Here is a 12836-nt window from a genome sequence, read left to right on the forward strand (position 1 = left end):
CACAACACAACCAGACTGGTGACTGATGACAGTGATGATGATGATGATGGTGATGACGAGGAATATATATGGGTCAGGGAGATGATGATGATGATGATGATGATGATGGTCCACATTATTCACGTCAACAATGATGATGATCATAATAATGGTGATGATGGCCATCATCATGGCTGTCACTAAAATGGTTGTTTTTAATGGAGATGAGGGTGATAATGGGGATACGGTTTTTAACTTTTCTTTTCAAAATTATGGGATTTCACAAAGACTCTTTGATGTTGGAACCTTACGCAACATTACAGCAAGAAATACATGTAACTGCATATGCACACACATGGTACAGACAAGTTACTGGAGAATATCAGTATGTTGAGACATCAACATATGGGAAGATGTCTCACGTGGGAAGAGTTAGACTGACAACAGGTGACAACAGCTAAGATGTTGTTCGGGAGTAAAGCAGAAATCAGACATCTGTCCTTGAGATTTATGCAAATTATCTGATGGAACACACACACACACACACACACACACATGGTTTTTGCATGCTGAAACCCACACAAGCAATCGTCCATCAAGCACACAACACAATGAGCATGACTGGCAGTTAAAAAATATGCTGGATTTTGAGCTTTTTGAGATATGCTTTCATATTATCTTGTATTGTATCTGTCTTCAATTAACCTGTGTCATTTGCACGTGTATTCATCTGTGGAGTTGTCACTATATAAGCTGTCTGTAAGTCAGCATGGACAAGCATGTTAACCCAAGGTCTAGTTGTGACAGACTTTCATTTTAATTAAAGCCCGTTACCCTACTCACTTAGGAAGTTTTTAAATGTCTTTGCTTCAGGTGTTCTTTGAGCATCATTGAAATCAATCAAAGCATAACTACATCTTCACATTTGTCAGTCTCTGATTTCTTACTTTTCAGGGGGAAATGAACACGCTTCATAGATTTCCTCAGATATTCATGGTTTCTAGTGACTGATCCTTAAGGATCTTTTTTTATTTCTGTCACCACACTAAGAGTTTAGAGTACAGGGATTCAGTATGTTTCAGTACAAACTTTGTACAAACTTTACACATACACAGACACATGTGCAAACACACACACACATACCCCTACTCTAATAAAACTAAGGTGTTGTCCCTATCTGGACACAGAGGTGTGTTTTAACACATTTGTTTTAAGAGCGTAGAGAACAAGTTGTGTTGTTTTAAATGCAAGTAGTGTTATTTTCAACACATATTGTGTTACAAATAAAAAAAGACAAAAACACAAACTGTGGTGTCCCTATCTGGACACAGAGGTGTGTTTCAACACATTTGTTTTAAGAGCATATACACACACACACACACACACACATACGCACACAAACGATACTGTATGTGTTTGAAGTGATCTACGATACGACACACTTTATGTGTCATGTCAAGCTTGACATGATTTCCACTCCACTCATCAGACCGATGGTTATCAGAGTGGTGGCGCGGCCAAGCAATGATCCAACCGGCATATACTCAGTTGTCACGGAGTAGGAAACCGTGGTTGTGTGCAGCTCTCTATCTCCCTAAACTGAGTGACAGAAAGCTGAGTGAAGCCCTGCAGTAGAAGGTCCAGTTGATCAGACGGAGAGAGTCTCCATGTGGTGGGGGTGTTAAGAGCACACATAGCAGATGGGCCACAGCGCCTGATGAATGGGGTGAGTTTGGCAGTTTGTTTTGTACCGTGGGCCAGAGGGAGGGAGTGTGAAGTCGGAGCTCTGAGTGGGCCTTCAGAGACACACGAGCATATTTGCAAATGAGGCCCGAGGATTGGATGCAGAGTGCCCTGGCGGGAGTGCTTGTTTATGATCACTGTGTGTTCAACAGAACAAACTCTCTCTCTCTCTCTCTCTCTCTCTCTCTCTCTCTCTCTCTCTCTCTCTCTCTCTCTCTTTCTTCTTTCTCACACAGGCACACACACAGACACAAAGTGTCTGAACTCTGCCTCCATTTACTGTTTGTGACATTTCCCCCTGTCTGACGAGCTTCAGGTAAAACATTCATCCAGGTCATTGGCTATAGCTATTTGAAATGCAGCATCTCACAAATGAGTGTAGCTTGTTAGTTATCTTCTGAATATAAATTGTTCTGCACACCCTTCTGCAAAAGCACAGTGGGGAGATCACAGACTGGTCATGAGCTCAGCATAAAGAAAAGTGCAAGTCCATGCTGAAGGGAAAAGGGGACCCTATAGTCGTTTGACAGGAAGCCCATTATGGCCCTGCTTGCCAATTAGGTCAGAATTATTATTAAATTATGATTATTAAACTCATTTATGTCTGTCATTGAGTATTGGATTATAAAAATACCTGATTTACCCTGATTAAGATATTAATTCTGTGGGAAAATGCTGGGAATAATCAGTGCTGAATTGACAGATGCCATGGTTTCCAAATGATTGGATGCTTTCATAGTCAACACAGAAACACTTTCAGTTTTCCTCATTTTGGTTACTTCTTTCTCTCTCTCTCTCTCTCACTCTCACACACACACACACAAGAGACTTCTATTTTAGAATGCGATGATTTGTTCAGAAGTACTTTCACAGTACTTCCAGCTCAAATGTTTCTGGTAAATGTGGGGGGCCTTTGAGGACATGAGCTTTCTGGCGGGCGTCCATTTAGATGCCTGACACACTGCTGGGCTTCCTTACATATCCTCTGGGCAGTGATCCGCGGCTGTGATTGAGGCCGTGTCTCCCTCAGGCTTAAAAAAAGTTTGGAGTGTGGCGAGGAGATAAAAACACAATGGTAATGGAGGTCACTCAAAAGAGCCTCCAGAAACAATGATTTTGACTTTGTGTGTGTGTGTGTGTATCCTTGAGTCCTATAACGACTCAAATGTATTCTTCTGGATGTATAATAAATCGTACCAAAATAGCTGAAGACTGGTCAGCATCAGCCTATTTCCTAAAATTGGTGTCTGTGTATGTTCCCATAGCAACTCACACGCACATTGAGCTTGCAATGTTTTGCTTGTGTTGAACCATAGACTGTTCTATATACAGTCTATGTGTTGAACTGTTACAGTTAAAGCTGCAGTTGGTAAGATTTTTTTGATCAGTTTCACTGAAACCAACACTATGCTCCGACAGAACAACATAAATCAGCCGGTTTTAGAAAAAAACCTGCAGTTCTACCTCCACCTAGTGCCTGTTATTTGTTTTGCAAAAATCCACAGCTCCCGGTTCTTCTGGTCCAATCAGAGCAGGGCTGTGTGAGATCTGACTGTCAATCACAGTCTGGTGCAGTCTGGTACGCATTGACGAGCACAAACTCGATGAGAGGGAGCTCGGTGGTAGTGGGGGAAGGGCATGAGAGTTGCAAACATTCAAAATTCCCTTCAAAAAGTCCCCTAAATCTGTCAGACTTGCCAACTGCAGCTTTAACGTTAGACTACAATTTGAACAGTTGAACTATTACAGTTACAGTTTAAACAGTTACAGTCAATGGTGTTGAAGTGATACGTAGGCTAAGCAATAAATCAGCATTGAATTAGTTATTGGATGATATTGAAAAGTAGGCTGGTGGAATTATTTGTGGTTGACCTCGGAATTCAGAGCATTAAGTTAGCCTACGTTGTGTCAGTGTAACGCAGCCTACTCTAACTGTAAACAAATATTTGTCTATAACAGACATCTGTTTTGTTTTGTCTTGTGACAAAGTCTCCTGGTTCAATTGATTCCAGTTTCATAGAAACGAGGGTGTTACATTTGCAGTAACTACAAAATCCAACCTACAGTAATAACGCGTTGATGTTTCTCCACTTCAATAACGCGTTGATGTTTCTCCACTTCAATAACGCGTTGATGTTTCTCCACTTCTTGTTCTCTTCACCTATCAGGCAGCTATTCCAAAGTGTAGTGAAAAAGGATACCCGTTCAAAAACTACAGCTACAGTAGGCCTAAAGTTGTTCTATATAAATAGAATCGCTATGACCATGATGTAGAGGGCAAGAAAGTATAATGGCAGTCACTCTCTCATGTGCTCATAACTTCCGTTATTATCAGGCTCATGATTTGCAGGTAGCAACTTACAAATGAGGTAGCTCATTGCTTGCCATAATGGTAATGAAAAATATATTATTAGTAGTAACATCAGAGACTTTCTAATGAGGAGACACAGCACTCAAAAAATCCTCCATAGAAATGCATGGGCTTAGTTTGTAACGCCAATATGGCAGTTGTCTACGCATATCACACCCCTTCCGCGGCAAAACGTTGACATGTGAATACATTGAGCCAATCATGTGCTATGTTGTGAATACATTGAGCCATTAATGTGGTGTGTTGTGAATACATCGTGCCAATCATGTGTTGTGATCTCGCCGCTGGAGCAAGATTGCAGTAGATTGGTGTCGTGAAACCTTGCGCACGCGCATTTCTGATGAGATGGATGCCCGATGAGTGCCCAAAAAGCGTTGCCATATGGCCGCCGAGTGGAGGGACTTGCCTAAAAGGACTTTGGTAACATATTCAAATATTTAGTGTTAACCTTACTCAGCACTGAAACCTGTCAAACTTCTTTCAAAGTCCTTCATCACATGAATTAAGATTAAAATAATTTAATTTCTGAGCACCATAAAGTCAGATCTCAGCACCATTTTTAATGTAAGATCGTTCTTAGGTCACATACCAATTTAAAATCATGACATTAAAACTGCAATGGTACTGTTTTTAATGCAATGGTACTGTTTTATCATGTGTAGGCCTAGTAGGTGTAAGTGTGTGTGTGTGTAAACATGCTTTAATGAGTATAAGTATAATATACTGTAGGTATACTGTACTCTTTGGATCCCATTAGGGAAATTTGGTCTCTGCATTTATCCCAATCCGTGAATTAGTGAAACACACTCAGCCCACAGTGAACACACAGTGAGGTGAAGCACACACTAATCCCGGCGCAGTGAGCTGCCTGCAACAGCAGCGGCGCTCGGGGAGCAGTGAGGGGTTAGGTGCCTTGCTCAAGGGCACTTCAGCCGTGCCTACTGGACGGGGTTCGAACCGAATTCCGAATTGTACACTCACACAGATACAGACACGCACGCACACACCCACACCCACGCACACATGCGAACACACACACACATGGGAACACACACACACACACACATGGGAACACAAACACACACACACTCATTTCCACTTCACATGATTCACGTCTTGATTCACAGGAAAAAAGAACTAGTAGAAAGCGCGAACTAGTAGGCCCTAATGAAGTAGCTACTGTACAGTTCTGTACAGTTCTTTCATCGTGTTTTAAATTAACTTACAAACTTAAGTATACCAAGGATACTTAAGCTTACTTAAGTAGGAGGGTTGGTGCCTGCTCTGTTAAGGTATTTCTGTCCCTCCCAAACTGCATTGAAATGGTATGTTTAGCCAGAATTTCCAGATTTTCAGGGGGAGAACCAGAAACCATCAGAAACCAATTGCAACGTCCCTGATTGTGCCCCCCCCCCTCCCCCCCCCCCCATGGCTTGCATGACGCCCCTGTGTGTGTGTGTGCGTGGGTGTCTGTGTGTGTGTGTGCGCGTGTCTGTGTGTGTGTGTGTGTGTGTGTGTGTGTGTGTGTCTGTGTGTGTGTGTGATAGTATAAGAGATATATTTGTGTATCTGAGAGAGAGAAAGAATGTATTTTTGTGTTTCAGAAAGCAAGAGAGTGTGTGTGTTTTTGTAGGCTTGAGTGTGTACGTCTATGAGTTTGTGTCTTTGCACCCCCCTTCCATAGAGATTCATTTTATTTCTTGAGGAGATTGCCTGGTGCGTGAACATTCTATTCTGTACCCTTCACTTTGATGCCAAGCCAAAGCAAATGGCCCAGCATTGCACCAAAAGCATGTTTTCCACAGTCAGATGGGGCCAGCATTTTGATACTGGGCTCAGCTGCAGAAGCCTCTTAAATTCAGCTCTTTGGCTCCGTTTTTCTACTTTAGAAGAGGCAACCTTCTCACAATGCTTCCTTCTTTCCCATTGTGAATCAAGATGTGAATCATGTGAAGTGGAAATGAGTTTGTGTGTGTGTGTGTGTGTGTGCAGGGCCGGCGGAAGGCAATCATGCGCCCTGGCGAAATAGGAATATGTCGCCCTCATGTTCATAGACTGCGTGCCACTTTCGACTGTGTGCTACCTTCCCAAAAGCCCCTGGCTGCAGCGTGCAGATCAGGGCTGATTTTAATGTGGGGGAGCTCAACGTTGCTACTTTCCAGCATTACTGGACCGCAAGGAAAAATAAAAAAATGTTTCGGGACTATTGCGATTGCGAGGACAGCGCAGCGAAGCGGTGGTCATATAGGTTTAGTCAGATTTTTTTTTTTTTTTTTTTTTTTTTTTTTCGCATCCCCAAATTTCCGTCAATGATTCCCGGGACACTGAAAGACCGGGGTACACGAAACTTGGTGGGCATGTAACCCCACATGGATAGCATGGAACCACCGTTTTTCATTTTGATCTGTAGCCCCCCCGCTGGACTGGACCCCCGAAAGGAGGGTAGGGCAGACACAGTTCTCTGTGAATATCTTGATAACTGTAGGGCCTAGGATGACCATTTTTTTCCGTATGTTTGCCTCCAGGGGTCATGTTAACCCATTTCATGTGCACACATGTGCACAAACAGATACACACACACACACACATACATTCACAGTAATCATACGTATGACACATACTCACACAGTAGACATATGTACGCTTGCATGCACAGGCACATACGCAGGCACACACACAAGCACGCACACACACACACACACACACACACACTCACACAAACACATACCCACACACATAACATAAACATAACACAAGCATTTAAGAATTTCTCAGAATTATGAACAGGCAAGATGGAGGTGGGGTTGTATAAAATGAATTTTACATGTGAAATCTATGAACTAATCATGTTTTGGTACTTGTTGTCTAGCAGATACCAGTGAGAATTGAGTGTGGATAATGCAATTTAGTGAGAAAGAATCATATAGGCCTTTCAGCGTGATTTCTTTTTGTAGAAAAAATGTGCTGGACTGGGCGGCGGTCATATTTTGTACCGCTCTGCGGTACATCTAGTTTGACAATGAATGTGTTTTCAATGTTGTAGCCCATGCGCTGTGGCTGTGTGAATGTGTGTGTGTGTGTGTGTGTGTGTTCCCATGTGTGTATGTGTTCGCATGTGTGCGTGGGTGTGTGCGTACGTGCGTGCGTGCGCGTGTCTGTATCTGTGTGAGTATGTACAGTATGAGTTTCCTTCAGAGTTAATGTCATTATGTGCGTCTCAGAGAAAGTTCAAACAAGGAGTAAATCCAAAGACAATTAACTATGCACATTTGTGCAACTGACATATTTGCACTGATAGACAAAACACATTCATGGAACATCTGGACTAGTTAGCAAACACTGTTAATTAAGCCTCTTTCTATTAGTGTGTGTAAGCTTATTATGACCACTGCGCAGCGAAGCGGCGGTCATATATGTTTAGTCAGAGTTTCTTCTTCCGTTTTTTTTTTCCGCATGTGTAATTTTCCGTCAAGGATTCCTGGGACACTGAAAGACCACTGGTGAGCATGTAGTCCCACAAGGATAGCATGGAACCATTGTTTTTCGTTTTGACCCTTCGTTTTGACCCCCCAACCCCGCCCAACTGAACCCCCCGAAAGGAGGGTAGGGTGGACACAGTTTTCGGTGAATATCTCGAGAACCGTAGGACCTAGGGTTACATGTTGTAATAACAATATCTCTGGCTGACATGGACAAAAAAAAAAAACACACAAAAAAATATCTCACATGCAGGCACACACACTCAATAAACACACACAGAAGCACACATATACTCAAAAACAACCACACACTCTGCACACACTCAATTACAAACACACAAAAAAAGGAACAAGATAGGAAATGAACAGAATTTGACAAACGTGTCTTATTTTTGTGGAAGAAATGTGCTGGACTGGGCAGCGGTCATATTTTGTATCGCTCTGCGGTACATCTAGTTTCTATCGGTCTGGTCATTGATGTTTTATGATTAATTTGTAAAAATGTGTAAGGATGTGCCATGCATAATAAGTAAACTCAATAAAGCATTCATTCTCTCCCTCTTTTCATAGGAATAGGCAACACTTGCATAAGAAGAAGCAACATGTGTTTTTTTGTTTGTATGCGCTTGTGCTTAAGGACTCTCTCCCTCCCTCCCTCCTGCAGAAGAGACGGCGTTCGAGGCGGGCATCCGGGTGCAGATCCACAGCCAGGCCGAGCCTCCCTTCGTGCATGAGCTGGGCTTCGGCGTGGCGCCCGGCTTCCAGACGTTCGTGGCCACCCAGGAGCAGAGGGTGAGTCCCGCACCGCACCCCTCCTCCTTCAGCTCCCATCATTCACACTGTCACTGATGGCTGTCACTCATGTGCCACTTAGAAGGGCAAAGTCTGAGAACCTCAGAGTTCATTCCATATACATTGTGACCATATCCATATACTATATTGAATTAGTTCGGTATATCAGACTTATATGACAGTTCTTTCCATATTCAGTGCATCAGCCTTTACTGTACAGTATATCAAAGTTAATTCCATAAATACTGTATTATTCAAGTAACGTCTTCATGTAATTCATTCAATAATTAACCTCCTGCCAAGATACTGAAAATGTACAGTGCCATCCACAATCCTATTTTATTGACAAAGGGCGGTTGCACAAGTATTAAAAACAGGGATTCCAATACTGTTGGCAAATGTATTTTTTTTTCCAAAGAAATTATTTCATGATGAGATCATTTGTTATCTCAGCATAAATTTCCGTCTCTTCAAAGTTGCACTTTTCTGATTTCTTTTCAATGTGAAAATAAGCCTTATTAGTAGGGGAGATTATCAACAAAAAAGGGCCTAATCGTTACACGGTGGATAGAAGTACCAAAATTGCTACAGACACTCTTTATGATGTATCTCATCATTTGAGAAGGTGTGCCCAAAATGTCTGGTTCATTTAGGTCCTTTTTAAAGGGAAAATCCAAGATGGCCGCCTAAAACGACCCAAGGATAATAAAACATTACATAGTTGGGCATCATGGTTTATTCTGCTACTTTATTATTTTACATTTGATAGATGGTTAACAAATAATATGTGCAAGATAACCCATGAAAATAATCTTACATGCCTTTTATACAGCTTTAAAGGGGGGGAAACAGGCTTAAAATGACTCCCCAAATGAATCCTCATCTGAGAAGTTAATTATTTATGTATGCATAACATAAATATTTTTAAAAACTTTTGGAATAATCACTTAATAATTTTCAAAAGACAGTTTATTGCTAAAATGTCCACATGAGCAGAGATCAAGCCCTAAATAGGGACACGACTCATTGACCAAATGTTATGCCAGTGTTAGCGTTAGCATTAGCCAATGTAGAACCACTAGCTGGGTTCCAATTATCAAGCTAAATCTAGGCAAACAAAGGCATCCCTATGTTAATTGTCTCCCCATGATCACCTGGGGTGCGTATTTGTGAATCTGTGGGGCTTCCTGGGGGGTATTGTACCGTTATTTCGGGAATAACATTAGAAGCTACGAAATTTTGATTTGTACTACAGTAACGGTAGCCAGCTAGTATTTAGCTGTGCAGTATGTACATTGAGTAAACCTCCCTCATGATACCTTGACGTGCTAGTGAGAGAACTAGCAGCCTGGGCTTTTAGCTCAATTACTAGCACGCTCGCCTCCTGATCCGAGGTGCTAGAGAGAATATACATTCAGCCAGCTGAAAAAAGACAAAAATATATGCTCTGTCTTCCAGAGAAGTATACACTACAATTCCAGCTGTTACTTCTCAACCAAAGGCCATTGTAGTGCCAAAAGTTAACCGAACCAATACCTGGTACCTGCATGGGCAATAACAGAGGAGGAAAAGTGGGCTGAGCATGCAATCAAACTGATGCTTCACTTCAGCCAGAACTGTCTGACCCACCTGCTATAAACTCATTCCTTCCTCTCTTTCATGAAAAAGCTGCCAGCTTTGCCATGGTCAGACATGGCATGAATGTTGTAAAACAATTGACAGAGTACCTAAATCCCGGCCTGGTCCCAGTTATGGCATTTGACCTACCACTATATACATTTACAAAAATGGTTTAGTGAAGTGATCCAGACTGTTATGGAGAGAGGTTTGTGATGCTTGGTGGGTTACACATAGAGATGGCTCTATGGAACACAATTGGATAACTTTTAGATGGAAGTAGTTGAACAACTGCACAATGTGATGGGGTACCTCTGGAACAGCATACTCCTTCTAAAGGGTGCGCTGCATGTAAACCATTTCCAGAAGTAATTGATGCCTTCATTGCTATGACAGCAACTGCTTAGCCAGGACTCAAACATGTTTGCATTGCTGGAGAAGTACACTTCTTTATGATAAGAAAACGGATCTTGAAAAGGTCAGTGATCTCAGGAAGGACTTGTTTTCTCAAATACAATATGTCTCTCAATGGAAAATATTCCTCCCACACAGGCTGCACTGACACAGTATTCAAATAGAGCAGTTGCAGGGGACATGTGTGCTTAATTGTATGTTTTTATGAGGTCTGCCTGAGGTGCTTGAGTGTCTGTGTTTACAGTAGTATCCTTGAGACAGTTGGTGGATATATAGGTAGCCATAGTGTAGCCAACAGAGACACATCTATAAGACACTTATACCTAATTTCATGCTTTTAGGAGGTTGTTTAGGTGGCCTTTGAAATAGCTGCCAAATTTGTGGATAGGCAGTGCAGCCTTTTTTCAATTTCTTTAAAAATGAATTTCCCATTTGAGATTTCTTGGAGTAATCTTCTAGGATAATTTAGGATCACCCAAGGATAGGGACATATATCAAATTTCAAGCTTTTAGGAGGTTGTTTTGGTAGCCTCTGAATCAGCCATCAATTATATGGGTGGCCATTTTGAATTTCTTCAAAATCTCACTTCCTGTTTGAGATATGTTTAGGTGGTCTTTGAATTAGCTGCCAATGTTGTGATGGGGAGTGTCAATTTCTTTAAAAACTCACTTCCTGTTTGAGATAATTTGGGGCACCCCTTCTAAGATGTCTTAGGATCACCCAAGGAACATGTATACCAAATGTGAAGCTTTTAAGAGGTTGTTTAGGTGGTGTTTGAATCAGCTGCCAATTGTGTGGCGGGAAGCGCAGCATTTTTTAGGTGGCCTTTGAAATAGCTGCCAAATTTGTGGATAGGCAGTGCAGCCTTTTTCAATTTCTTTAAAACTCACTTCCTGTTTGAGATATGTTTAGGTGGTCTTTGAATTAGCTGCCAATGTTGTGATGGGGAGTGTCAATTTCTTTAAAACTCACTTCCTGTTTGAGATATTATTGGGCACCCCTTCCAGGATGACTTAGGATCACCCAAGGAACAGACATACCAAATTTCAATCTTAAAGGTTGTTTAGGTGGCCTTTGAAATAGCTGCCAAATTTGTGGATAGGCAGTGCAGCCTTTTTCAATTTCTTTAAAACTCACTTCCTGTTTGAGATATGTTTAGGTGGTCTTTGAATTAGCTGCCAATGTTGTGATGGGGAGTGTCAATTTCTTTAAAACTCACTTCCTGTTTGAGATATGTTTAGGTGGTCTTTGAATTAGCTGCCAATGTTGTGATGGGGAGTGTCAATTTCTTTAAAACTCACTTCCTGTTTGAGATATGTTTAGGTGGTCTTTGAATTAGCTGCCTATGGGGAGCGCAGCATTTTCAATTTCTTTAAAATGAATTTCCCATTTGAGATTTCTTGGAGTAATCTTCTAGGATAATTTAGGATCACCCAAGGAACATGTATACCAAATGTGAAGCTTTTAAGAGGTTGTTTAGGTGGCCTTTGAAATAGCTGCCAAATTTGTGGATAGGCAGTGCAGCCTTTTTCAATTTCTTTAAAACTCACTTCCTGTTTGAGATATGTTTAGGTGGTCTTTGAATTAGCTGCCAATGTTGTGATGGGGAGTGTCAATTTCTTTAAAACTCACTTCCTGTTTAATATTTCTTGGGCACCTTCTATGATGTCTTAGGATCACCCAAGGATAGGGACATATATCAAATTTCAAGCTTTTAGGAGGTTGTTTAGGTGGCCTTTGAAATAGCTGCCAAATTTGTGGATAGGCAGTGCAGCCTTTTTCAATTTCTTTAAAACTCACTTCCTGTTTGAGATATGTTTAGGTGGTCTTTGAATTAGCTGCCAATGTTGTGATGGGGAGTGTCAATTTCTTTAAAACTCACTTCCTGTTTAATATTTCTTGGGCACCTTCTATGATGTCTTAGGATCACCCAAGGAACATGTATACCAAATGTGAAGCTTTTAAGAGGTTGTTTAGGTGGCCTTTGAAATAGCTGCCAAATTTGTGGATAGGCAGTGCAGCCTTTTTCAATTTCTTTAAAATGAATTTCCCATTTGAGATTTCTTGGAGTAATCTTCTAGGATAATTTAGGATCACCCAAGGAACATGTATACCAAATGTGAAGCTTTTAAGAGGTTGTTTAGGTGGCCTTTGAAATAGCTGCCAAATTTGTGGATAGGCAGTGCAGCCTTTTTCAATTTCTTTAAAACTCACTTCCTGTTTGAGATATGTTTAGGTGGTCTTTGAATTAGCTGCCAATGTTGTGATGGGGAGTGTCAATTTCTTTAAAACTCACTTCCTGTTTGAGATATGTTTAGGTGGTCTTTGAATTAGCTGCCTATGTTGTGATGGGGAGTGTCAATTTCTTTAAAATGAATTTCCCATTTGAGATTTCTTGGAGTAATCTTCTAGGATAATTTAGGATCACCCAAGGAACATG

At 41.3% G+C, this 12836-nt stretch overlaps 1 protein-coding gene across 5 annotated transcripts in view; it reads left to right on the forward strand.

Moving 5' to 3' along the window:
* The window catches only part of asic2 (acid-sensing (proton-gated) ion channel 2), a 393440-nt gene that overhangs the window by 352468 nt on the left and 28136 nt on the right, over positions 1–12836 (forward strand). For all 5 annotated transcript variants that reach the window (XM_048245325.1, XM_048245327.1, XM_048245326.1 and 2 more), the window contains one exon: positions 8237–8364. In XM_048245325.1, coding sequence (XP_048101282.1) covers positions 8237–8364 — 128 coding nt within the window. The remainder of the gene's footprint in view (positions 1–8236; positions 8365–12836) is intronic.

The sequence above is a fragment of the Alosa alosa genome, chromosome 6 (assembly GCF_017589495.1).
Source record: "Alosa alosa isolate M-15738 ecotype Scorff River chromosome 6, AALO_Geno_1.1, whole genome shotgun sequence".
NCBI classification, from domain to species: Eukaryota; Metazoa; Chordata; class Actinopteri; order Clupeiformes; family Clupeidae; genus Alosa; species Alosa alosa.